Source organism: Mercenaria mercenaria, chromosome 17, assembly GCF_021730395.1.
Source record: "Mercenaria mercenaria strain notata chromosome 17, MADL_Memer_1, whole genome shotgun sequence".
NCBI lineage: Eukaryota > Metazoa > Mollusca > Bivalvia > Venerida > Veneridae > Mercenaria > Mercenaria mercenaria.
This window is the reverse complement of record NC_069377.1, coordinates 41921759-41946662: the sequence shown is the minus strand read 5'-3', so window position 1 is coordinate 41946662 and position 24904 is coordinate 41921759. Positions and strand designations below refer to the sequence as shown.

The 24904-nt window shown below is 35.3% G+C and overlaps 1 protein-coding gene across 1 annotated transcript; it reads left to right on the top strand.

The window, feature by feature from the left end:
- The first annotated feature begins 2238 nt into the window (after nt 1–2238).
- LOC123536324 (cleavage and polyadenylation specificity factor subunit 3-like) lies at nt 2239–20415 on the top strand. The gene is made up of 16 exons (XM_045319431.2): nt 2239–2379; nt 5867–5930; nt 7115–7212; nt 7706–7834; nt 8504–8588; nt 8954–9046; nt 9691–9780; nt 10342–10492; nt 11556–11731; nt 13042–13200; nt 14364–14510; nt 15903–16055; nt 16491–16599; nt 17345–17629; nt 18299–18462; nt 19095–20415. Exons 1-16 carry the CDS (start codon nt 2243–2245, stop codon nt 19245–19247), a joined length of 2193 nt encoding a protein of 730 aa, XP_045175366.2. The 5' UTR covers nt 2239–2242; the 3' UTR covers nt 19248–20415.
- Nucleotides 20416–24904: the final 4489 nt, after the last annotated feature.

The window sequence follows — 24904 nt, the reverse complement described above, 5'->3', positions numbered from 1 at the left end:
AAATCAAATATTTAAAATTGTTCCATGTTGTCACTCCAGCAGATCTCTGATATTACGTAAAATATTCTTATTTATATATTGGAAAAAAAGTTTCGTACTTCTTTGATAATTTCCAAATGTAAGTTGATGGAATATAATCCACAGCATGAATAGTTTGTTGTTATGGGTAAATAAAACATTGTGTTACTAAAGTACATTAAAATATTTCATCGTTTAAAATTGCATGGGGATGAGCAAATTGCTCAAAATTACTCAATTATCCAGCATTTTGAGTTATCCAAATGAAGAAAATGTAACGAATATTGCTGTGTACAACAAAAATTGCTCCAGCCAGTCAAGGCGCTTGAACCATCGATGCTCAAATGAGTTGAGTTTCCCTGTTTGGGTTGTCTGTGAATGTGGCAATTTGTGCTATATTTATGCTGTATAAACTGAATGAGGAAATTTTAGTTTATCTAGTATTTATTTTTATGTATTTTATTTTATACTACTTTTGATGATTGTGAATTTAACTCTGTGGGAGAATAAAAACATGACAAAATAATAAAAAGATGTAAAAACTTAATCTTCTTTGTTTTTATTCTTGTACTGTGATATCATTATTATTGATATTTTCTTAGCCTTTGTGGTTTGCAGGGTTTGCATAGACCTTGAAAAGTCTTTGAATTTGATGCTAGTGTCCTTGAAAAGTCCTTGAAAATTTCTAAAACCCCAAAACATGTAAAAGTTCCTGAAATTTGAAAAATACTGCTTGAATTTTACTTTGAATACTTTGAAAAAAGGTTTGTCAACAACTCTAAATATAAGATTTGATAACGTTTTTCTTTGTTCACAGACCAGGTTAAACTTTTGAATTTATATGCATTGTACCCAAAATTAAAAAGTCAAAATGTACCCACAAAGAAATTTGATAGTATTTTTCTTTACAAACACATAGGCACTAAATGTTGAATGAAATAAAATATTATCAGCTGTGAAATATTTGCTGTTTTCTAGAAGATCACAGTATTTCACACAAGTCTTGATTTTTTTTCAAGTCGTGAAAATTCCTACATGTGGGATTTTATGTCTGTATGCCATTCAACAAAGGGGGTAGTTGTGTTTGAAGAGAAATTGTAAATAATTGGATTGGTCTGTATCAAATTACTGATTTTTGGTGTCTGAAATGTTGTCTTATTAAAAGAATTACATTTTAAGTGTCGTCTCTTAATTTTGGGATATATGAAATTAATAGCAGTGCCTAATCTGTAGGTCAGAGGTTCGAATTGAAATGCAGCTTTGGATTGGTAAAAAATGTAGGGAAACCCATAAGAGTCAATGAGACGTAAGCTGATCGGATAAAAATGTAATGTTCAGATCATCTGGTCCGGGTTGTCCCATGATCCATGTCCCAGCACCATGTTACAATCATAAAAGTTGTGTCAAAATCAAGCAATACCATGTTTTCTTTGAAATTTGGAATATTTTACAAGTGTCTTGCTGAATGCATGACTTTTTAATTCTCTCTTTAGAATGGTAGGTGTCAGTGAGCATTTTGCCTCTAAATGCCATTCAACAAAGGGGTCCTGTTTGTCTGAAAGGTAAAGGTAAATTTTATTTACCATAATGAAAATGAACTCTGTAGAATTTTTTGAGCAACCCTATTTTAAGAACAATTGAAACCAATTATACCTCACCCACAGCAATTTGCTGGTACCCATTTACGTCGACGGGGGCAATAGTGATAAAGTGCCTTGCCCAAGGACATACTGCAATGGGAGTAGCCAGGAATCAAACGCGGGGCCTTCACCTCCAAAGGAAAGCGTCTTAGCCTTCTCGTCCAACGTTTCAACATATTGTAAGAAAATAGATTGGATAAGCCTTCTTCTAATTCTATACTTGTACTGCCAAGGGCTTTCGCATTGCAGGCAAGTGACGACATCACAATGGTTTTAAAGCTATGTACAAGTTAAAAACAGATAAAACACATGTAGTGTCTAGGCAGTGTATTTCTGCAGAAGATGACTGAAGTCATCTGTGGATGTGGCCTGCACGAGATTTGGTGGGAGGGCATTCCACTCACGGGTGGTAAGGGGCAGAAAGCGGTTCATGTACTGCTCATAGTTTGCACATAGTTCAATGTAGGCTATTTGCCTATATAAAATTGCTATTTTTATGTGTCTGAAATGCTGTCTTACTGGAAAAATCACATTTTAATGATCATTTCTCAATTTTGTGGTATGTGACAAGGTCATTTCTTATAATGGAAGTATATGGAAAAAAAATAGCAGTGCCTGACCTCTATCTCGACGACAACAACAACAATAAAATGGCGTCGAAGAGGAAACCGGATTCGCAAGTACCGTCGGAGGAGAGCGATCAGCTTCTTATTCGACCACTGTAAGTTATTTTGTTAACACAGTGACAAAAGGAATACATGAAAGCATATGTGAATTACGTTTTCAATTGAAATAAGTTCATTATAGGAATGTTATGGTCATTTGCAATATGTTTTCGCGATAGAATCTGTCGCTTCATGTTGCGACTTTCTTGTTTATTATTGATATTATGGTTAAAGCGTTCTTAAGTTATAGTTGCTATCATTTAAACCTTAAATTTAAAATAAAATAGAAAGAACTGGTGCTTTCACAATCGCAGTCTCTTGGATTATTCTCGATATCGACATTCCGTCATTAGGATAAATCCCGTTTTCCGGTAATATGAATTAAGGCACCGCCTAGCATAGGGATTTATCTGTTATATATCCACTTACGAATAAATATTCAACACTCAAAAGAAAGTGAAACTTTGCTCTAACAGCAAGTTTACATTTAGTGTCATCATACTTCTTACAGCGAATATCATACTTTGCAAAATTTACAGGAAGCCGTGACCATGACGTTATTCACCGCATTCTCGCACTTGCTTTAGATTTTTTTGTTTGTTTGCACTCCACGCTGAAACTTAATGGCCTTTTCACTTATTTACAGTTTTAAAAGTGTTAGTCAATTGCATGTACAGTTTTCATTACGAAAAAGAAGTAAAAGAATCATGTTGGCGCGGTTTACAAATTTCTGAGACTGATTCGGGGTGCTCGGATGTTCATGTAGACAGCCAGTCTGTGACGTGTACATAAACCGGAACCGGAAAACATCGAAAAAATTGCCTCAGTATATGCAAACAACAAAGACGAATAACTATATACGGACATTACCGTCTCGGGGATTTTCATCCCCTATTAACCACCAATAAACGCCCGTTTATGGTGAGGGGGGTATTGGCCATTACGATACATGGCGGTAGTGTTTAGATTATCTTTTTTTCAAGTTTTAAACAAAGAAAATGAATAAAAAAGTATTGCAGATTATCATTAAACATTGTTGTAATTAAGATGTAGCAAAAATATCCTCAAAGTTCATTTTATTTTTGAAGTTTTATCTTTTATTCTACACTGCCGCTTCCGTGGCTCGATACCGAAGTTGTGAAATTATTCACATTTTTCAAGGTAAGCAGATTATTTTTGCAAAAAAATTGTTGCCGAGGTCGTAGAATAGTATTTCCATTGTGTGAAAGAAAGAACTTTCCTAAATCCTTATCTTCTGGCAATAATAATCGCTAATATTGTACACGGTCGTTATATCGGTTAATGTCGATATGGTCAATGGATCCGTTTTAGGAAATTAGCCTGTTTGCACCTATAATTTTTTGCGGTACTAACGGAATAAATGAATAAAGGAAAGGAAAACAGTATAATGTTGCTATTATTTCCTATTAATTTCGTAAACTTTTTCTTTTCCACTATTATTTCAAGCAGAAAATCATTTTTCCAGTCCTTGATTACTTTTAAACCCGTCATATTTCCGGTGCATGTAACTTTCAATTTCGCTTTTTAATTTCGCGGTAAGGCATCCGACTTGATAAAGCCCTTTCTGTGAAAGTGTAAAATGTATAGGACCCCTAAATTTTCAAAATAAATTTCATGAGTAAGACATTAAAAATTATTGCAATGTAACATTAATGCAGTGGAAGGGTAATTCCGTCAAATATATGGACAACACACTAATCTTTACCGATTTTACTTAGTCAAATGATCAACGAGGTCATTTTAAAATAATTGACCTACGTTTACAAAAATAGGGTGTGAAACATAATCAGCTTTCAAAGTAGGTCAAATTTGTTTAATGTAGAGAGCGCTGCACATTGTTGTTCTCGCAAAAATCAAATAACGCGAGACCAGATGTAATGCGAAAATAGCAGGAAGTGGTATAATGTTTTATCAACAAAATTATTTGCAGTAGTGACAATCAAAAAATCCTGAATGTGATATTAGTTTATTTACAAATGTTAAACTGCATTTTGAACAGACACAATCTAACCGTATCTGCTATTATTGTTCTTGGTTGCATTCTATGCTCCCAAAGGATCTTTTTACAGATTTTATTAAATCTCGATGGGTGCAAATATATTCAAAACAAAAGAAACTATTGTATATTATACAATGCGTGGACGCGTTGGTCGAGAGGGCTAAGACACTCTCTTTAGGAGGTGAAGGCCCCGGGTTCAATTACTGGCTACTCCCATTGCGGTGTGTCCTTGGGCAAGGCACTTTGTCACTGTTCATACTGTTGTAGAGGCCACATATGAATTAGATCCATATAAACATAACGTTTCTGACGGCCCTTTTCTTCTGTGTTCTCCCAAATTCTTTTATCAGCGGCAACTTCCGTATACATTATGCATTATTTACACACGTTTTACTCCTATGAATTCATAGTCATCATAATGTCACAGCATCACTGATAGCAACTGGCCTTAAATTTTATGGAAAGACCCACCCAATGTTTGTTTAAACGCGATTTAAATGCATTTACTGATTGCCTCAGTCGACCCAGCTGTAAATGGGTACCAGCAAATTGCTGGGGGTAAGGTATAATTGGTTTTAACTGTTCTTAAAATAGGGTCAGAGCTTATGTTCATCAATTCACAAAGCGATGGTAAATAAAATTTACCTTTACCTATACTACAGCATGACAGCGACAAGATTTTTGTTTAGAATTTCTGTTAACCATGTTAATCAAAGTTGTTGGAAATGTACTGTATTGACAGTTTACATATATTATGTATATAGAAACCAGCCACTTATTATAAAAGCTTCAAGGTTTAAAAGCTTGTCATTCATGAGAAATATTCAGACTTGAAATAATCTCTTGGAACTGGGGAACCATGCATGGTGGCCATGGTTTTAGTTTTATTTTGTGTTGTTTGGCTCATTGTTTCCAAACATTGAAAAATAGTTTCCTCACAATAACTTCAGTTAGGAAAGACATAAGAAGACCAAATCTGGTAAATAGGTAGCTTTTAGAGAGACCAGTGTTTTTGGTTACATTTTGGGTCACAGTGATTTTTACTGAGTATAGAAAAATGGTTTTCAACTTCATAATATTTAAGGTATGAATCAGAAATTGTGACCAGACTTGGTATGTAGGCAGTTAATATGGAGATCAATATTCAGTTGCATTTTAGTTACTTCAGTTAGAATGAGACATAAAACTTTACACTTGGTACTTACAATGGCATGCAGAGAACAAGGTTTAGTTGCATTTTTGTGTGAAGAAGGTCAATGTTACATGTGTACCTGGTTCTTAAAATATAAAATGCTTTTTACTCAACAACTTTGTTAGAAATGAGGTACTTGAACGAAACGTATGTAAGCTGTTTCAGCTATATAACTTTAGTAAAGAATGACACACATGGACCAAACTGACATATATTTTGAAAATATATTATAAGTGCTTTTTTTGGTGGAAAATGCTTTTTACAGGTGAAACCTTTATCCCGTTAGGTGGAGGATACCCATTCACAAAATTAGCTTGTTTTTTTCTTTCAGAGGTGCTGGACAAGAAGTAGGCAGATCATGTCACATGCTGGAATTTAAGGGGAAGAAAATCATGGTACGTCTGTTCTGTTTCAACAAAAATTATTTTTTATGTGGTTGGAAGTAGCAATAAATTAGAAAACACGCTAGATTTCAGTAGGACAACATGAACATTTTTTATACACTCTCATGAGGTATGTTTATGGTTTTTACAAAATAGAAAATGATTTCAGATGACCTTGAGCTTTTATGGTAAGTAAAAGAAATGAAAGTTCATGATATGCAGAAACTATTTTGTTGCTTTTTTTTCCCACAAGCGTAAATTTGCATTTTTATTGGTCAACATCCATTCACTTGTAGGGGTCAGACACACTGTCTAAAAGCATGCACACAGACATTTTTTTCTTTACTGAGGTGTCTATTATTAGCCCTTTCTTACAATTTAAAGATATTAGGGGTTGAGCACGACATGTCTTTTTTTTATCTATGAAAAATATTTACATTGGAAAAGACACAAAGCCTACAAGGGTCTGTATATGAACAATGGTATATGAAGATTTTCAAACCTCGTAAAATTGTTCTTAAGGCAATTTTTGATTAGGTATGTCTAAAAGTGTCTGCATTCGCCTCAGGTCTCTGATGTCCTTAGTTGAGAGCTTTTGACATAGACATTTCAGCTGTATTTCCAGAATGACATTTTGTGTAATAAATGTTGATTCTACAAAAGCATAAAAAAGCTATAACCCGCTGTTACGTTTTTATGCTACTGGCATAGAAATGATATCCAGTCAGCTGACAGTTGCTTCCATTAATACCTATAGATGCATATTTTATGTATACTGCTCATGTGGCACACATACATTCAGTTTTAGTAGATGTAAGAACCAATTACTATAGGTAGGTAAAGGTAAGCTTTATACATTACATATGATCAACAGACAACAGTGACAATGGTATCCAGTAACATATACTTGAGTGGGCTAGTTTTACTTTCTGATACTACCTTTTTGATACCGAGCACTAAACAAGGGAATTACCAGACCATTTTTCATGTATGATATGACAAGGCCAGGGAGCAAACTCTGGACCTTCTGCACTCAGTGTGAACACTATACCTTGGAGCATTTGAGGCAGTATGTTCTATCCATGCCATGCTGACATATTTCATCAGTTTCAGGAAACAGAGCTGACCAATGGGAAAAATGCTTCTATAAAGAAAATAAAAAACGCACATGAATTGAATGTTTTTCTCATTTTCAGCTTGATTGTGGGATTCATCCAGGATTGAATGGTTTTGCATCGCTGCCATTTCTGGACCTTGTTGATATTGAAGAGATAGATCTTATACTTGTCAGTCAGTGAGTAAATAATACTAAATATATATAAAAACCCTACTGCACGAAACGAAATAAATATCATGTTACTTATTTGCATTTTATTCCTGTCACCTGTGAGTATATGTATTTAAAAGACTACAAAACTAAAATTATTTTAGTTCTTGACTTCTCTAAGGATCTGATAATCTGTTTATGAATATTTATGACTCTTGTGGAAAGATAATATTGCTTGGAGGTTATGAGACAAGTCTTGGAATACTAACTTTCTAGGTAGAGAAATCCATCTATATGATGGAAATTTGAGATGGATCAGATTTGTAACAAAGGAAAATCATTGGCCATGCTGAACATAGTAAAGTTGTAAAATTATGAAAAGTGTAACATAAGATATAACTTGTTTTATTGTGTTAGTGTACCAAGCGATTAATGTTATTTGTTGATTTAGAAGATGATGGCCAACATGTCTGAATTTCTAGTTATATTCTAGAATCATGTAAAGTTCCAATTTTTGTAGCTTTCATTTGGATCATTGTGGAGGTCTGCCATATTTCCTGGAAAAGACAGGGTTCAAAGGTCGTTGTTTCATGACTCATGCTTCAAAGGCTATATACAGGTGGTTGCTATCAGATTATGTCAAAGTCAGGTATGTCAAATACTAAAAGGATATAACATTCAATTTTAAAATGTTCTATTTGATACAGACTTAGGTATATTGCTTTTTGATGTATTGTATGAATAAACTTTATTGACAGTCAGCTGTTGACAGTGTGTAAGCAGATTTCAAAGCTGTTATTGGGTCATATTCCTATTTGAAAAAAAAGTATTTTCTAAATTTGTGACAAAATTCCCCAAAGTAATCCATAAAAATATTTGGTTGAAAAATCAGTCTATAAAATCTACAAGAAAACAGGTAAAAAGAACCTGATGACTACAATTCATTGTAAAGAAAAAGGTTCTGTCAGATGTTTTTTTTTAAATATTGAACTCATCTTGATCAAAATGCTGCTAAAATTGCCAAAGTTAAGGCTATACTAGGTCCCTGGTGTAATTGTTAATACAAAATAAATAGAAATCAGCAGAAATTTATACCAGATTTTAATACATGTATAAATATTATATTAATCTTAGTTTAACCATTGTTATTTCTTTGCAGAAAAAATGATGTTTGATTTACACCTTGAGGAATGTTGAGACTTTTTGAACTTAGGAAGCAATTATTGCCAATGATGACTTGTCTTAAAAAGTTAGAATTGTTTTGATGAAAATTTTATGTCGTTTTTCTTATGTGTTTAATGATCATATGCTTTTTCAGTAACATAGGGACAGATGACATGCTTTATACAGACAAAGATATAGAAAACAGTATGGATAAGATTGAAACAATCAACTTCCATCAGGTAAGCACTCCCATTGTTATGTATGGAAATTTTGCTAATATTTTAGGGCAATATGGCTTCGAAGTATTGTACTTATCATGACAGTTGACTGTTTTCATCTAGTTATGTATTTTGTGTGCTATTTCACCAATGTTCTGCTGTTACAAGCACAGACTTTTCATACCGGCTGAGACATGTTGAAACCACTTGCAGAGAATATGTAATTAACTGCAAATTTCTCATTGACATCATACGTCCTTTTGCTAATGCTGCCATGCTCAGTTTTAACTTACGGTGAGATATGGTATGTAAGTGGTATAAAATTGAAAGATTTATTGAAGTAATATTCACATTAATTCAGTCTTGAGATATGTTTTAATTTTCAGGAAGTGGAAGTTGGGGGTGTGAAGTTCTGGTGCTATACCGCTGGTCATGTGTTAGGTGCTGCCATGTTTATGATTGAAATTGCAGGTGTAAAGGTGAGTTTTACACCTGTAGCCTTTGTTGCAATAGTAATGTCACCTTAAACATTTCATGCTTTTTCCAGTAGATTCTGGATAGGTGACAATATCTAATTTCCATATTTTCTGTTCTTTTATGCAATATTTGTAAATTATTAATATATTCCTTGAATTTTACAAGTTTACAGTGATGCTTTTTCATAAAAAGACTTGCGAGTAAACAATGCATTTTTTTTAAAACCTTTATTGCAACGAGTACTGCCTTCAGTGCCTTGCAGTGTATTTTAATATGTCTAATACTATTTCAGTATTTAAAAGGAAGCTTGCTTCAGATATCTTCAAATATTTATTTTGATTGGTTTACCTGTGTACATATGTATAGTTAACCACAAGGGAAAATATAAGTCTTTCGATCAAAGTGTAAGTGAGAACAGTATTCTCAGTAGGGATTGTCTGTAGAACAGTATTACCAGTTTACTGTGTCTGAGGTAGCCCATTGGGATTTTGTTCAAAGTTAATTAGACTTTAGAGCTGTGAGGCTTTTGTCAAAGAACTTGCTTGAAAAATTGAAGTTCATGTGTTAATATGTTAATTGACTACATTAATGTTTGAGCTTCCATTGTAAATATTTTTAACACACTCGTTATAAATATTTATTGTAGGTATTATATACTGGGGATTTCTCATGCCAGGAGGACAGGCATTTATGTTCAGCAGAAATACCCAGCGTACATCCAGATGTTGTTATAACAGTAAGTGTGATAATCTTTCCACAAATGCTGTAAATGATGTTCTCATGTTTACCTGTGTACCAGTACATTCTTAATAAACCATAAAAAGAAAAAGTGAAACACACGACTAAACACCGAATGTAAATAACAGTAATTTTATTTAATCCAACTAGTTTCAGGCTATATTAGCCCTTCATCAGGGATACATATTTTTAATAAATGTTAGCCAAAAGCTTATTGTAAAGTTGTTATGATTTGCTGTGTCAGCCGTCTGTGGTCAAGCATGTACTGTAAAAGCATTAATAATTGTGGAGGACTGGTTTCTGTGGTTGTTTAATCCCTATGAACAGGTAAAGTCCAATTCTTTTGATATTTAATAATTGAAATCCACAATTTCATATCTCCATGAAATAGCTCTAGAGCAAAACCACAAACAAAATTTCATGGCCATGAAATTTAATAATTCGATGTACTAGTACTTTAAGTTTTATTGAACTTCTTTGAAACTGCAGCAGTGTTTGTCATCAGATTTGCTGCGACTTAAAGCTTGTTCAAAATATATCAAACAAATGTGTGTTTCAGGAATCTACATATGGTACGCACATACATGAAGACCGAGAGGATAGGGAGTCCAGATTTACCGGTCTCGTACATGATATTGTCACTCGTGGAGGTCGATGTCTCATTCCAGTGTTTGCTTTGGGAAGAGCTCAGGAACTCTTGCTTATTCTTGGTAACACTTATGTCATGTTTTCTGACTTGATGGGAAATTTTTGGAGACAATTTGTTTGCAGTCTAATAGCATCCAAATAGTATTTCCAAGCTTGGGATTCAAATTCTGCTCTGTTTGCGGACATTTTTTTATTGTTGTCATCTAGGACTTGATTATGCCCACCGGGAGATTGAATTTGGTTAGTCTACCCCATTTTAAGTCACAGTGACACAGATTTTTGATGAACAATACTTTAAGTTTAAATTAGGGAATATTGTCATGTTTTCAGTTGATTAGATAGCTGATGTCTGCAAGTAGAGCATTGGGAATGGTGTCCTATCCCAATATACCCTGGCTGTTCTGCCTGTTTTTCTAACTTTTTGGTGGGCCTTATCTTTACTTAGGGGGGCTTGATATATTGTTTCGTTTCATGTTAAATAATATAAAATGTTGATCTATAACTAGAATGATGGATACTAAGAGATTTAATTGACAATATCTTAAAATCATATTAGTTTGATAATCCTGGGCCTGTTTTGGACTAGTGTTTGTATAAAGTGTCACTCATAAGCGTTTTCTAAACATGTTGTGTTATTATATTTCTTTCAGGGTATTACTATTATCATTTTAATGATATATCTTAAATTCAACTTCATGACAGAACTACCTTGTTTTTGATACTCATATGCTCAAGGAATTGCAGAATAATTAAAATGAATTATATTTATTTAAAATGATGTTATGACACACACCTAAGTTTTAACCTTGTCCTAAATGTGCTTTGTGAAACAAGCTCCTGACCTATACAGTTTTAAAGCAATTCCTGCTGTTATGTTGAAATGTAGATAGTACAATTTGACTTACAGATAGTTACATTTTGTTCAAGAATAAAGCTTGAAATGCGGAAAGATTTCACCGAAGATTTAGTTGTTTAATGTGTTTTTTTATGGTATTTCAGTGTAGTTTGGGTCAAGGTCAGGAGGCTGGCTCAAATTCATCTATACAAGCTAATGTTAAAATTTTTCGTCTGAATGCTTTTACGATTATAGATATGTTATGAGATTGCTACATCTTAAAATTTCAGATGAATATTGGACCAATCATCCCGAGTTACATGACGTTCCAATTTACTATGCGTCTTCATTGGCAAAGAAATGTATGAGTGTATATCAGACATATGTAAATGCCATGAATGATAAAATAAAGAAACAGATCTCTATAAGCAACCCATTTGTGTTCAAACATATATCCAATCTCAAGGTAAACTTACTTTGTTTTGTCCTGACATTTAGTTTTTCATTTTTTGCTTGATTGTACAAAGTATATGGAGTGCTATCTTACTCACCATTGTGTTGGCATATACATCCAGATTTGTTTGAAGTTTTAATGCATTTTCACTTTATCCCTGTTATTACTAAATGGTTGTGCTTCTATCTTACAACAGCTGTTTCCTATCTTCCCTCAAATCACATGACACATTGGCCATGACTCTAGCCCCAATATTTAATTAATTATGCCCAGTTTGTACTTTCAAATTCAGGTTAATGTTTTATGCACTTTCACTCTTCCACTGTTTATCTAGGTTATAATCCACATCATATGACACAAATTCCATAACTCTGGCACCAATATAATTCTGATGTATCTTTACTCTATCTCTGTTATATCTGAATGGATTTGACTTAAATGATTACCCATATCATACGACACAATGCCCATTTTTACTATCAAGCATTTGAAAAAGCTGAACATGTTGTCTCCTCTGACAGTTCTTGTGAGGAATATGCCTTTAAGTTTTTCCCAGTTACTTTGTAAAATACTGTCATGTTATGGTAAGTGAAAATAAAAACAAAGTTATTCAGTGAGTTTAAGTCAGTGTTTATGTATACAAAAGTAGAAATTCAATCTGCAGGGTAATTGCCAATATAAATTGGATATGATTTTTACCTCCAAACTGCTGTATGTTTACCTGAGTGAACAAATGGTAAAATCTCTGCAGACCAAGGTGGAATCAGAATTATATAGTAGAAGTAGAGCATGCAGATTTTTTGTTCTTTCTGTCATCGTGAAAAAGTAATGCATTTAAAGTGTATTGGAGAATTATGATTTGTCAGTTAGTCAGCATTTATGTACTTTTTGAAGAAATACAAAAACACACACACTAAATACTTTAAGGTACATCATTTGGAACAACTATATAAAAGATTTAAAGCTCAGAAATGACCTATAAAACTGGAACTATGCAGAAATCTTGTTTAATACTGTTGAAAAAAGTTTTGCATTACTACAATTGTTTAATTTTCATGCTGTTTAGTTTATACTAATTAATTTTAGCTTGATTGTTATGAAACTTTGAAGCTTAAGTTATTTGAATTACTTTGCTGACCACTACCTTGAAAACTCAAAGAAAGGTATGGTCATGATAGTAATGGACCTCAAACACTTGACCTTCGGGTTGAGCGGCAGACAGTTTTAAGTACTAGACAGCTGTTTTTCCGTTTGACCCATATTGTTTAATGTAAGTAAGTGAAATACTAAAGACCTTCTTAATTGACAAATATCTGTTTTAGAGCATGGAACATTTTGAGGATATTGGACCTTCAGTAGTACTGGCATCTCCTGGTATGATGCAGAGTGGATTATCGAGGGAGCTGTTTGAAAACTGGTGTACAGACAAACGTAATGGTGTCATAATTGCTGGCTATTGTGTGGAGGGAACATTAGCAAAGGTAATGGTGTCATTATTGCTGGTTATTTGTGGAGGGAACATTATCGAAAGTAGTGGTGTCATAATTGCTGGTTAGTATGTAGAGAGAACATTATCAAAAGTAGTGGTGTCATAATTGCTGGTTAGTGTGTAGAGAAAATATTACCGAAAGTAATGGTGTCATAATTGCTGGTTAGTGTGTAGAGAGAACATTATCGAAAGTAATGGTGTCATAATTGCAGGTTAATGTGTAGAGAGAACATTATCGAAAGTAATGGTGTCATAATTGCTGGTTAGTGTGTAGTGAGAACATTATCGAAAGTAATGGTGTCATAATTGCTGGTTAGTGCGTAGAGAGAACATTATCAAAAGTAATGATGTCATAATTGCTGGTTGTTGTGTAGAGAGAACATTAGTGGGGGTGATTTATGTACTGTTGCAAATGACTATGTATTATGTAGGGAGAATGATCATTTGTGTCACCAGAATTTTGTAATTGATACACACCACTTAATATAAGGCAGTCTTACCCCTCTAATAGAAAATAAAGATACCACATATTAAAATGATTTACCATGATGGTTGTTGTACCAAGCTTTTATTACACACGTGTAGTGTGCAGATTGGAGGCAGCACCAGTGAATGACTAAATCTTATTAATATCTGAAACTGGTCTCTAGTCTTGTTGATGTGTATATATTCTTTGGCTTTATAAACACGTTGTTACATACATAAGCTGTCTAATGCTTTTTGTCTTCCTTTACAAATTTTTAAACTTTAATAAACATCATGAGATTTACAAAGCTTGATAAGTCTGTCTGGTATTCATTTTAATTCACAGTCAGACAAGAGTTAAAAATGAAGTTACCTTTCAATAGTAGACACTACTGTCTGAATCTGAGGAGATATTGGCATTTGTTTTGGATTCAAAGAAATTTGTCGAACCTGCAAAGTACCCACCGAAGCAGTTAACAGTCCAGCCCCAGCCTTGGTCTGTTTACTAAGCAACTAACAATATAAATGTTGCTAAGCAGCTAGCAACTGTACCCCTTATTTATTTTTTTCTGTTTTTGATTCTCATGAGTTGTGTCTCTGCTGTGTATCATCCATTGGTTGTGCAGAGTATTATGTAAAATGTAGATATTGTAAGAACCAGCAGAGATAATAGCCATTTCTTTTTTCTAGACGATATTGTCAGAACCCGAGGAGATTATGACTATGGGAGGGCAGAAGTTACCTCTGAAATGTTCCGTGGACTACATCTCATTCTCAGCTCACACAGACTACAAACAGACCAGTGGATTCCTGAGGACACTGAAGCCTCCACATGTGGTAAAATACCTTAAGCAGACTAAAACCTGTTGATTACTTTTCTGCTCATTTCTTCTCAACACCTCAGTCGTGGCTTAGTGGTGGTGTATATGCCTGGCAGGAAGACTGTGTTTGGTCACTGACACGGTCATAAAAAGACTCCAGAAAACTGATCATTGTAGCTTCCTTGATAGGTGTTCAGTATAAAGAGGATAGTTCTAGGACTGGTCAGATCATGGTCAGTGTAAGGAGACTGGATGGTGTATCATGCAATAAACATGTCATAATAGTGATATTTGAGTGAAGCAATACTATAAACTAGGGCTGACTGCTTAAAGTAAACACTTATTATTTGACTGAAAACTTGTCATAAAGAGGCTTAAGCCAGATGCAAATACTGGCCAGAAATCCAGGAAAGCAAGAGCTTTTAGAGTTAACTGGAATATATTTGTTTCCTCCTTGGTATCACGATAAGCCTAGCTTTGAAATGAAAGGAACAGAAAAGTAATGCTACTAGTCAGCATGTTAGAAAGTTTTCTTGATTTACGATCTTGTAATGACCCAAGATAATGATAGGCATTCAGGAAAATATATAGTAAGACCAACAACTCGAATATTCTGTAAAATTATTTCACAGATGTGGAATTTTGTGTTTTTTTGCCATAACAGCCTTTTTAAGGAGATATGAATTTGTGGATTAAGTTAGGATTTTATTTTGTTGTTTAACCCAACCATGAAAGTTAGCCTACCCAAAATTTTACTCATTTTACAGCATGTGTTGAAGATAAATGTTGGGGCACCAATTGAAATTCTCTGTCATACCGAAGGCAGCTGATCAGTAGCAACATAGATGGGCTAACAACTTTAGACTGACTGGAACTGTTAATGATGTCTCCCCCCTAGGTGGGGGAGACATATTGTTTTTGCCTTTGCCTCCTCTCCGTCCACATTAAGCTTGTCCGGCTTTCACAGGTCAAACAGCTGGCCGAATTACGACGAAACTTCACAGGAGTGATCAGTACCAAGCCCCAAGCCTAGTTGTGCATGTCGCTGGCAGTTTCCACTTCACTGCACAAAATGGCCGCAAGAGCTAAAAATAGAAAAATCTTATCCGGCTTTCACAGGTCAAACTGCTGGACATATTTTGATGAAACTTCACAGTACCAAGCCTAGTTGTGCATATAGCCGAAACATTCCGCTTTGCTACACAAAATGGCCGCCAGAGCTAAAGGTAGAAAAATCTTGTCAGAATACACAGGGGGAGACATATGTTTTTGTGACAAAAACACCTTCTAGTTAACATATCATGATACCATATAAAATAAACTGTATTACTTTCACTGTACCAGTTTAATACCTAAAATGAGTCTAAGGTCTCCAGTAATGATGCATTTTTGTTTGTTGCTTGTGCAGGTATTAGTTCATGGAGAGCAGAATGAGATGGCTAGATTGAAAGCAGCGTTGTTACGAGAGTATGAGGATGATACAGAGTACCAGATGCAGGTTCATAATCCCAGAAATACTGTCGCAGTGGAGCTACATTTTAGAGGAGAGAAAATGGCTAAGGTGGGTGTTATATTGATGGTTTTCCAGTGGCCATTGCTGGTCTGATTTGGGTACCAAAGTTTGTAAAGATTAAATTGCAGTATTTCACTGCTTTACAAATTTTATGGGGGATCTCCCTGGCTGAGAAGTTAAAGTCATTGTCTTTGAATCACTTGCCTTCACCTCCGTTTTGCTTTAGCCCTGCTTGGATAAAGAAACCATCCTGCTGGTTGAGGGAAGGTTGGATTGTTTGAGCCAGATGCCACCCTGTCCCTAAAATAATGCACAAATGGGTACCTGAAGTTACCCTTCATCATTTAAAGTTGGCAAGTTGTAATACAGTTCTTACAAAGGTTTTGTACATTTATTATCTACCTTTCATGGGAAACTTGGTAGAGTGTGAGATTTAGGATCTTTGTATTGACTAAACTTAACTAAGTGGTTTATACATTTCAGGTTGTAGGTAGACTTGCAGCACAGAAACCACAAGATGGAGAACAAATTTCTGGAATACTTGTAAAGAGAAACTTTAATTACCATATAATGGACCCAGCAGACCTCTCAAGTATGTATTCAGATTATAAAAAGAATAGCTAGAAACACTGTAAATTGTCACAGAGGTGTAAAATTGATGACTTTGCCAGCAACATTATGAAATTTTAAAGTCAACAGCTAAAACTGTTAATGAAATGTTTTCATACGCATGCCATTTAAAGAGATCTGTAATGTACAGGTGTGCATGTTTTTATACTTTGGTAATATCTGTATAGTTTGATTGCTTATATGCATGTATATACTTTTGTTCTGTTGATTTTTTGTTTGTAAGGCCGTGGTAATTTCAGGTCCCAAATGCCTGTCCGGCTACCTCCTCTGAATACATATTATTATTTAATGCTTTGAAAGGACTCCAGTGTATGAATAAAAGTCATGTATGTGGGTTCTTTATTATATGCTTTTTTCACCACTTATTTTTTATCAGTCAAATATACATTTTATATCCAAATTTGTATGTTCAAATTTTCCAACTTACTTTAAAAGGTAAAGGTTTCTTGTGTATCATAGGTAGAATCCACTCCTTGAGTGGATGAAACAACTTATTTTCATATGAGCCTGTTTACCTCTCAAACATCCAGTTTAGGCAAATACTGCTGGAAATAGTACATGTACCAGTTTAAGTAAGCACCTAACAATTTGTGATCTTTGTCCAGACCAGAAATAGAACTTGGATCTATAGCTCTGTAGTCCAGCCTGTAACTAATAACTTTCTTCAGTAGGGTAAACGTGCATTGAAATATTTGTTAATGTTTCAGATTACACAGATCTGGCAATGAGCACAGTTACGCAAAGGCTGAGTATAAAATACACTGGCACTCTGGCATTGTTACAGTATTACCTGAACCAACTAGCGGGAGATGTGGAGAAATTTGAGTCTCAGAAAGATAAAACTGTGTTACGTGTGTTTAAGACAATAAATGTGATTCTTGAGCATAAACTGGTCATTATAGAGTGGTTGTCTAATCCTGTGACTGATATGTACGCAGACGCCGTTGTTACTGTTGTTCTACGGGCTGAAACAGATCCGTTACGTCACAAAGGTATGTCCTTACCAAGTTCTAAACTTTTGATAAATGTTTTAGTTTCAGTTCCATTATGAACTAGTGCAAGTCAAAGCACTGCCAATATTCTGTGAGGGGTGTCTGTGGCCAAGTGATTTAAGGTTACACACTTACCCCTCAGCTCTGTAGGTTTAAACCCCCACTTGGTATGTTGAATTCTTACATGTGAGGTAGTCATCCAGCTGGTTTACAAAAGGTTGATATCCAGTTCTGTCTGAAGTTATGTCTCGTGGGCCATGTGTGGTCTTCTCCACCTTTAAAGCTGCCAAGTTTCCATATAACATTAGTATATTTAGTCTGTTCAACTTAAATCCCAACAAATATGTTTATAACTTAAATCCGAAAAATATAATTTTCAATAGATGAAGTTCTGAAGTAAAGCAAATGCCTGCATTTTCACAACTAAAACACGGTTTGAAATAATGGTATTTAAAAACTGTTGAAACACTTTTAACAAAATTTTCATGGTATAATTTTGTATTGTTAAACAGATATACTGCAAGGTAAACAGTGATTTAAGGTTGCAGCTTATATCAGTTCCACAGAAGTACAAATGTTACATGAAGTTTATTACCAAAATTTTTCCTTATTGCTCTCATTATAGTCATTTTATGCTTATATTTATGAATAATGTAATTTTGATTTCAGTTGTACCCCAGGCTATCAAAGTAGATAAAAGTCACATCCAGGAATGCTTATTAGAGATGCTTACGGACATGTTTGGGAAAGAATGTATTGGCAAATTGATACGTGGCAATAATATATCTGTGACAGTAGACGACAAAGTAGCACTGGTTAATGTGGAAACTATGGTAATTTTATGTCATACATTGTAAGCTAGCCTGTTTAAGACTGATTTCACTGTAGGCTTGGGATTCAGCAGGGTTTACATTCTGTGCTTCCATACTATTTTTTTATATATTTTTTTCAACTATCACAACAGCTGTCTTTATGTCCCCCTTGTTCTTATTGTTATAATTTCTTGTTCTTTGAGATGATGGTTTGTTTGTTTTGGGTTTAACGCCTTTTTCAACAGTATTTCAGTCGTGTAACGGCGGGCAGTTAACCTAACCAGTGTTACTGGATTCTATACCAGTACAAACCTGTTCTCTGCAAGAAACTGCCAACTTCCCCACATGTGGAGGACTAATTATTTCAGACACAATGTCTTTTACCAGTTCAGTTCTGCTTAAGTCAGTGCTAGGTAGGATTGCACAATTCTGAACAGACTAAATAACACCAAGCCTGATTTGTTGTCTTAGTTGCATTTTATACTTTCAAAGGATGTTTTTATAGATTTATTTACAACATTCTTCAAATGTTTCTGAATATTTACTTGATGATTATTGGTAGTGCTGTCAAACCTTTTGCTTTCACCGATAGTTTCACCTTTTGTGTATCTTAACTTCCATTATGTCAATATAGTTATACCATTTGGTTTCAGGAAGTGAAGTGCGAAGACAGTGATTTGCAGTCAGTGATTCAAACAGCAGTAACAAAATTACACCAGGCCATCGCTCCAGTGAAACCCATGTCTAGTTTGGTCCCTTCCACATCATCACAGATAACTGCAGTCGGATTAAAAAGTGATAAATGAACACTCGTGCAGAAAGATCATATTGTATTCACCCTTCATAACATTATGTAGTGCTTAAAGTAACTTGGTGAAAGAGTGGACAAATTCTAACTGGTTGCCTGTAAAAAATACGACCACTTAGTGCTACTGACATTTGATAAATAATGAGTCATTGCAGTTTGATGTACAGTGTTGTGTTACAGTGTTGGTGCAGAAAAACATATTTCAATCTTTTAAATGGATTAAAAATGACGTTTCGGCAAAATACAGGGATGTACATTATAACCGAATTCATGGATGTTTAAAATATGTACATTCTTTTGAGTGTGTAGACTATCATACCAATTCTTGGCATTTTCTAGGGACCTTTGTTGCCAAGTGGTTAAATGCTGACTGAGTCACTCGTTTTTGTTGGTTCATGACTTTGTTTCAGGTGTCAAATTCTTCATGTGAGGAAGCCATCCTGCTGGCTTATGAAAGGGCAGTGGTTCTACCTAGGTACTCATCCATGCCTAAAAATAATGGCTGGAGGGGCACAACAGGTCTTCCTACACCATAAAAAGCTGGAATAGTCGCAGTTTGACTAAATTGTTTGCGACTCTAAAACCTACAGAAATCTGCAAATCCCAATTTTTCAGCAATACTGGTAGTTGGTATACGCTCTTGACCTTTGATTGAGGCCTCAGTGGCCAGATACAGACTTATTGCTTGTCCCTCAGCTCTGTTGCTTTGATCCCTACTCAGTCTGGTTTTCATATGGGGAAGCTATTTAGGTGGCTTGACGAAGGCCAGTGGTTCTACCCAGGTGTCTGTCAGTGTCAGAAAATGGGTACCTGGGGGGTCTTCCTCTGCCAGTCAAGCTGGACATTACGGTATAACAGGAACTGTTAACCAGAGTATTAAATAATCTTTACTGGAGGTCATTTTAAACTGGCCTGTAATCGTGTTGCAATTTTCAGTGAGATGTGCTTATAATCTGCCAGTTAAGGAAGTTCTGAGAAAAGTCATTGTCTGTATCACAGATAAAATCTTACCAATGACTATCAAAAGATTTTCTGAATCATAAACCCGATCTATGGTGTGATACACCAGCACTTTCAAGTCAGACAACTGTGGTCTACAGTTGCTTGAAACAGTCTTGAGTTACAGTTGTGCAAACTTTAAATAAAAAAATATGTCAAAAAAAAAACAATATCATTTTTGTTTATATCCACTTGTAAATACCAGGGTTTGTGTCAGTATCCCCATCAGTTGGTTCGTCCATCAGTGGATAGAAAATTTGCTTTCCAAGTCAGTAACTAGATAATGCTCTGACCACAGTGACCTCAAGACTAACAAGAGCTATTCGACAGCCTTGTAAATTGAATGAATATAAAGTGGAACTAGAAATTGTGTCCATAGGACACGGATGCCCCCACATACTGTGCCATACTCAACATCGAAAATACTATCAAAGGGCCATAACTGCAGTAAAAACAGTCACAGAACTGGAGGATGCTTTTATAGAAAAGTGCATGTCTCCCCCCAATGCATAGTCATATAGGCAAGAAGTCAGTAGGGGACAGGAGCGAAAATCAAAGGGACACTGGGTCAAATGGTTCTCAAGTTACTGATCGAAAACCATATTTTATGTTCTGGTCCCTGTGACCTTGACTTTTGATAAAGTGACCCCAAAAGCAATAGGGGTCATCTACTCTACATGTTTAATCACCCTATGAAGTTTCAACATTCTGGGTAAAGTGGTTTTGAAGTTACTGATCAGAAACGGTTTTCCATGTTCAGGCCCCTGTGACCTTGACCTTTGATCTAGTAACCACAAAAATAATAGGGGTCATCCTCACTGTTAGCCCTATCACCCTATAAAGTTTGAAGGCTGTAGGTCAAATGGTTCTCCAGTTATTGATTGAAAATGAAGTGTGACAGATGACACCTGTGACCTTGACCTTTGATGGAGTGACCCCAAAAACAATAGGGGTCATCTACTCTGTTAGTCCTATCACCCTATGAAGTTTGAAAGATTCTCAAGTTATTGACAGGAAATGGATTTCCATGTTCTGTCTGCTGTGACCTTGACCTTTAATAGAGTGACCCCAAAATCATTATGGGTCATCTGCTCTGCCTGTCCAATCATCCTATGAAATTTCAACATTCTGGGTCAAGTGCTTCTCAAGTTATTTACCGGAAATGGTTTTCCATATTCTGGCCCCTGTGGCCTTGACCTTTGATGGAGTAACCCCAAACATAATAGGGGTAATTTACTCCATAAGCCCTGCCACCCTATGAAGTGTGATGGAAGGAAGGACGGACAGGGCAAAAACAAGGTCTCCCCCAGTGGGGAATTGCGGATGGGGGGAACATAATAAATACCTTCCTTTATGGTCATCTACACATGTTCATCTCAAGGGTTCAACGCAATAAGGGCCTATCTACATATAATAATCATATGTAGATAGGCTCTTATTGGGTTGAACCCTCGAATTCTGTGAAAGTTTGAATATAATCAGGCTAATAGTGTGGGAGGAGTTGGACACAAAATTTTTCTCTGTATTCCATATAGCAAAAACTATCGAACAGCCATAACTGCAGTCACAGAAAAAAAAATCGTTCTTTTATTGTCATCTACACATCAAGCATGTCCATTTGTGAAAGTTAAATCAAGCAAATAGTGTGGGAGGTGTTGGACAAACAATATTTCGGGACTTTAGCGTGTGAAGTTTCAATCCATTCCCACGATTGAGTACCGAGATACTAGTTTACATACAAAAACTTAACCAAAACTTCCTAAGTTGTAAAAGGGGCATACTTGGTAAAAATACAAAATAGAGATATTCGGTGTAAGTTGGTTTATCACAGTGAATAAACCTGTGAAGTTTCAATCCATTCCAACAAATGAGATACCAGTTTACACACAAAAACTTAACCAATTCTAGACGCCAACATGGACACATGGCTGAGTCTAATATCTCTACCTATTCTTCGAACAGTCGAGCTAAAAATAGTTTTCAATCAACAAGGCAAGACTGCCAAACTTCATAGCATGATTGCCTATTTTAAATAGATCAAGGTCACAGTGACTTGAGACTAAAAATGGTTTCTTATCAATAGGTAGAATGCTTGTTCTATGACCATCAAATTTCTTTGCTTGATACACTACCCTGTTGTTCTTGGGACCAGGACTTCAAAGGTCGAGAAAAAAGGTGGTTTAGGATGTAAAGTTTCAGCTTATACCATCCAATTTCAAAGCACGGTTATAAACTCAAGGAAAAATACAAAACTAGACAATTTTAAACTTCATTTATTAACTAAAAAGAACAATAGTGCAAAATGTAATATAATTAAGTGACATCTAATGATCTAACACTATGCATTTATAAATCTACTAGCAAATCAACTGACTTATAATACTGTGTAATCATCATTTGTGTGGGACTTATTCTTGTAGAAGCCATTATTAATAAAATTTAATCTTAACGAACAGGTTTCCAATTCATTTCGTCATCCACAAATTTATGATGTCTGGAAACATATTTTGACCCAAACTATGAAAATTATGCTCTCACAACTAAATAACTGCACAGTATTTTACAATGTTGTAGAATTATCTCTTAATGTTTTCACATTCATAATATCCATACATACATGTACTTAGAAATTGTGCAAAAATTCAACTTCCCCCATAATTTCTGTAATAAGTAACACCAAAACAATCATTTCAAAAACATTACATGATATCAACATTAAAAACGTAACACAGTATGCTTTCAGCATGCTACCCAAATAACAGTTTCCCTGTCTTGTCAAAAAGCAACAAACAATTAAAGGACATTTAAATCAACAACAGTTAAGTAAGTCCCTTGTAAAAACATGCCGACATTAAATCAATTAGCTCACCTGAGAAATAAAAATATATCAGTACATAATCAGAACCATTTTACACATGCATTTAATTTTGTTAAAGACTACAGCTATTCAGGAAGAGTGTCTAAGTGACAGAAAATGAGCACTCTAAACCAAACACGTGTTCATTGTGGAGGAAGTAGAGGCAGAGGTAAAAGAAAGCATTACAGCATGGGTGAAAGTTTTCCGGTTTATACCGGATTTCCAGTTTTTCAGAGTCTCCACGGGTCATTTTTCCAAATCGTGTAAATCAGGTGAGATAGCGTGGGGGGAAGGGGTAGCTCTCTTTGAAAGACAGATATCGACTGGTGTTGTCTATTATTTGCGAGTATTTTCTAAAAACAGATCATCCTAAAATAGACCTAATCTTGCGTTTTTCCGTCGTGCTTATTCGTATTCATCCGGAAGAAAACGAATACGATCTCGTGAGCACGTCGGCAATCGGAATTTCAAACAGGCGCACACTGTCAAAGAGTTGTTGTTCTTCTATTGGGAAATAACTTGCAAGGGAAACAACTCATTTTTACGACATTCTTCACAACCGCTTTACGGTATTGACCTACATTATTATTCCTTACCAAATGGATCAAAATTAATGCCAAAATGAAATATTTAGAACCAGCAGCCGATACAAGAAAGTTAGATGAGGGCGTCAAAAATAAATGGAGGTGGGAATGGCTAGATGAGAGTGACGAGTTTGGAAACCGCTTCGGGGACTGGGTAGAAAATCTGACATACCCGGAGTTTGTTTTTGTGTCCCATGTGGGAAAACCATAAGCTATAAAACATCCGTGAAAAAGGCAATCAAGCAATATTTCAAGGATAAAACTCACAAAACAAATGTTGCAGACCGTGAGAACCAGTCACGTAAAGAATGACTGTAATGAAATATATCCTTCCAGTAAAAAGATACCTTATTTAACATGTAGGGTCACCACCCGAAGTGTTTGATATTTCCATATTTGTTTCTCAGTAAAAAATATATAACATGGTAGTGGGATAAGGCCCCCACCTGGTCTATTTAATATTAACACAGTTTGTAAAGGTCAGTATATTGAATAATATGCATGAAATATGTCTGCTTTATTTGATTTATTTGTCTGACAGGTTTTGCCCGGTTCATCAAAGGCAACTGAAGCTAAAGTGGAGTCTACGCAAGACAGAATTGCAAAGCAGAGAGCCCTTACTGCAGCATTTGTAAGTGAGCATTGCCTACCATTTTCTTTGGCTGAGGACCTTCTATGCTTCGCCAAAAGATTAAGTCACAGACGACAAAAAAGCCCTCGACAAGACTACCATTTCCCAAACAAGTGCCACATATCTGAACACTCACGGACTCGCAAAGAGCTTCAAAGATGAATTAAAAGTGAAGTTGTCAAACCAGATGCTATTTTTGAATATAGATGAGGCAACCAACAATAATAACGATAAGGTATTGAATATTATTATTCAGTACTATGATGATGTACAAGGAAAAATTGTCATAGAACATTTGGGATCAAGGAAGCAAAATGTTGCCACTGCTAAAGAAATCTTGTTACCAATTGAAGATGTGCTTCAAGAGTATGATATTGAGTGGTCACAAATTGTAAGTGTGTTATGGACAATTGTAGCACCATGAGAGGTATCAGGAAAGGGGTTGAAATCCATGCTTGCTTGACATAAGTGGTGACACTGTGCATATGGTAAACAATGTAGCCAAGACATTGCTCAAAAACGTTGACCAAACAATCCAGAATGTCTGTTCTGACATTTATTATGATATTGAAGAGTCTCCAAAG

What these genes read in the sequence shown, in the direction of transcription:
- LOC123536324 (XM_045319431.2), top strand. Translation starts at nt 2,243, where the DNA reads ATGGAAGTATATGGAAAAAAAATAGCAGTGCCTGACCTCTATCTCGAC. An exon ending in AAACAATCAACTTCCATCAG is followed by an intron (nt 8,589 to 8,953) that starts GTAAGCACTCCC and finishes TTTAATTTTCAG; the next exon opens with GAAGTGGAAGTTGGGGGTGT. An exon ending in TGGTTAATGTGGAAACTATG is followed by an intron (nt 18,463 to 19,094) that starts GTAATTTTATGT and finishes ATTTGGTTTCAG; the next exon opens with GAAGTGAAGTGCGAAGACAG.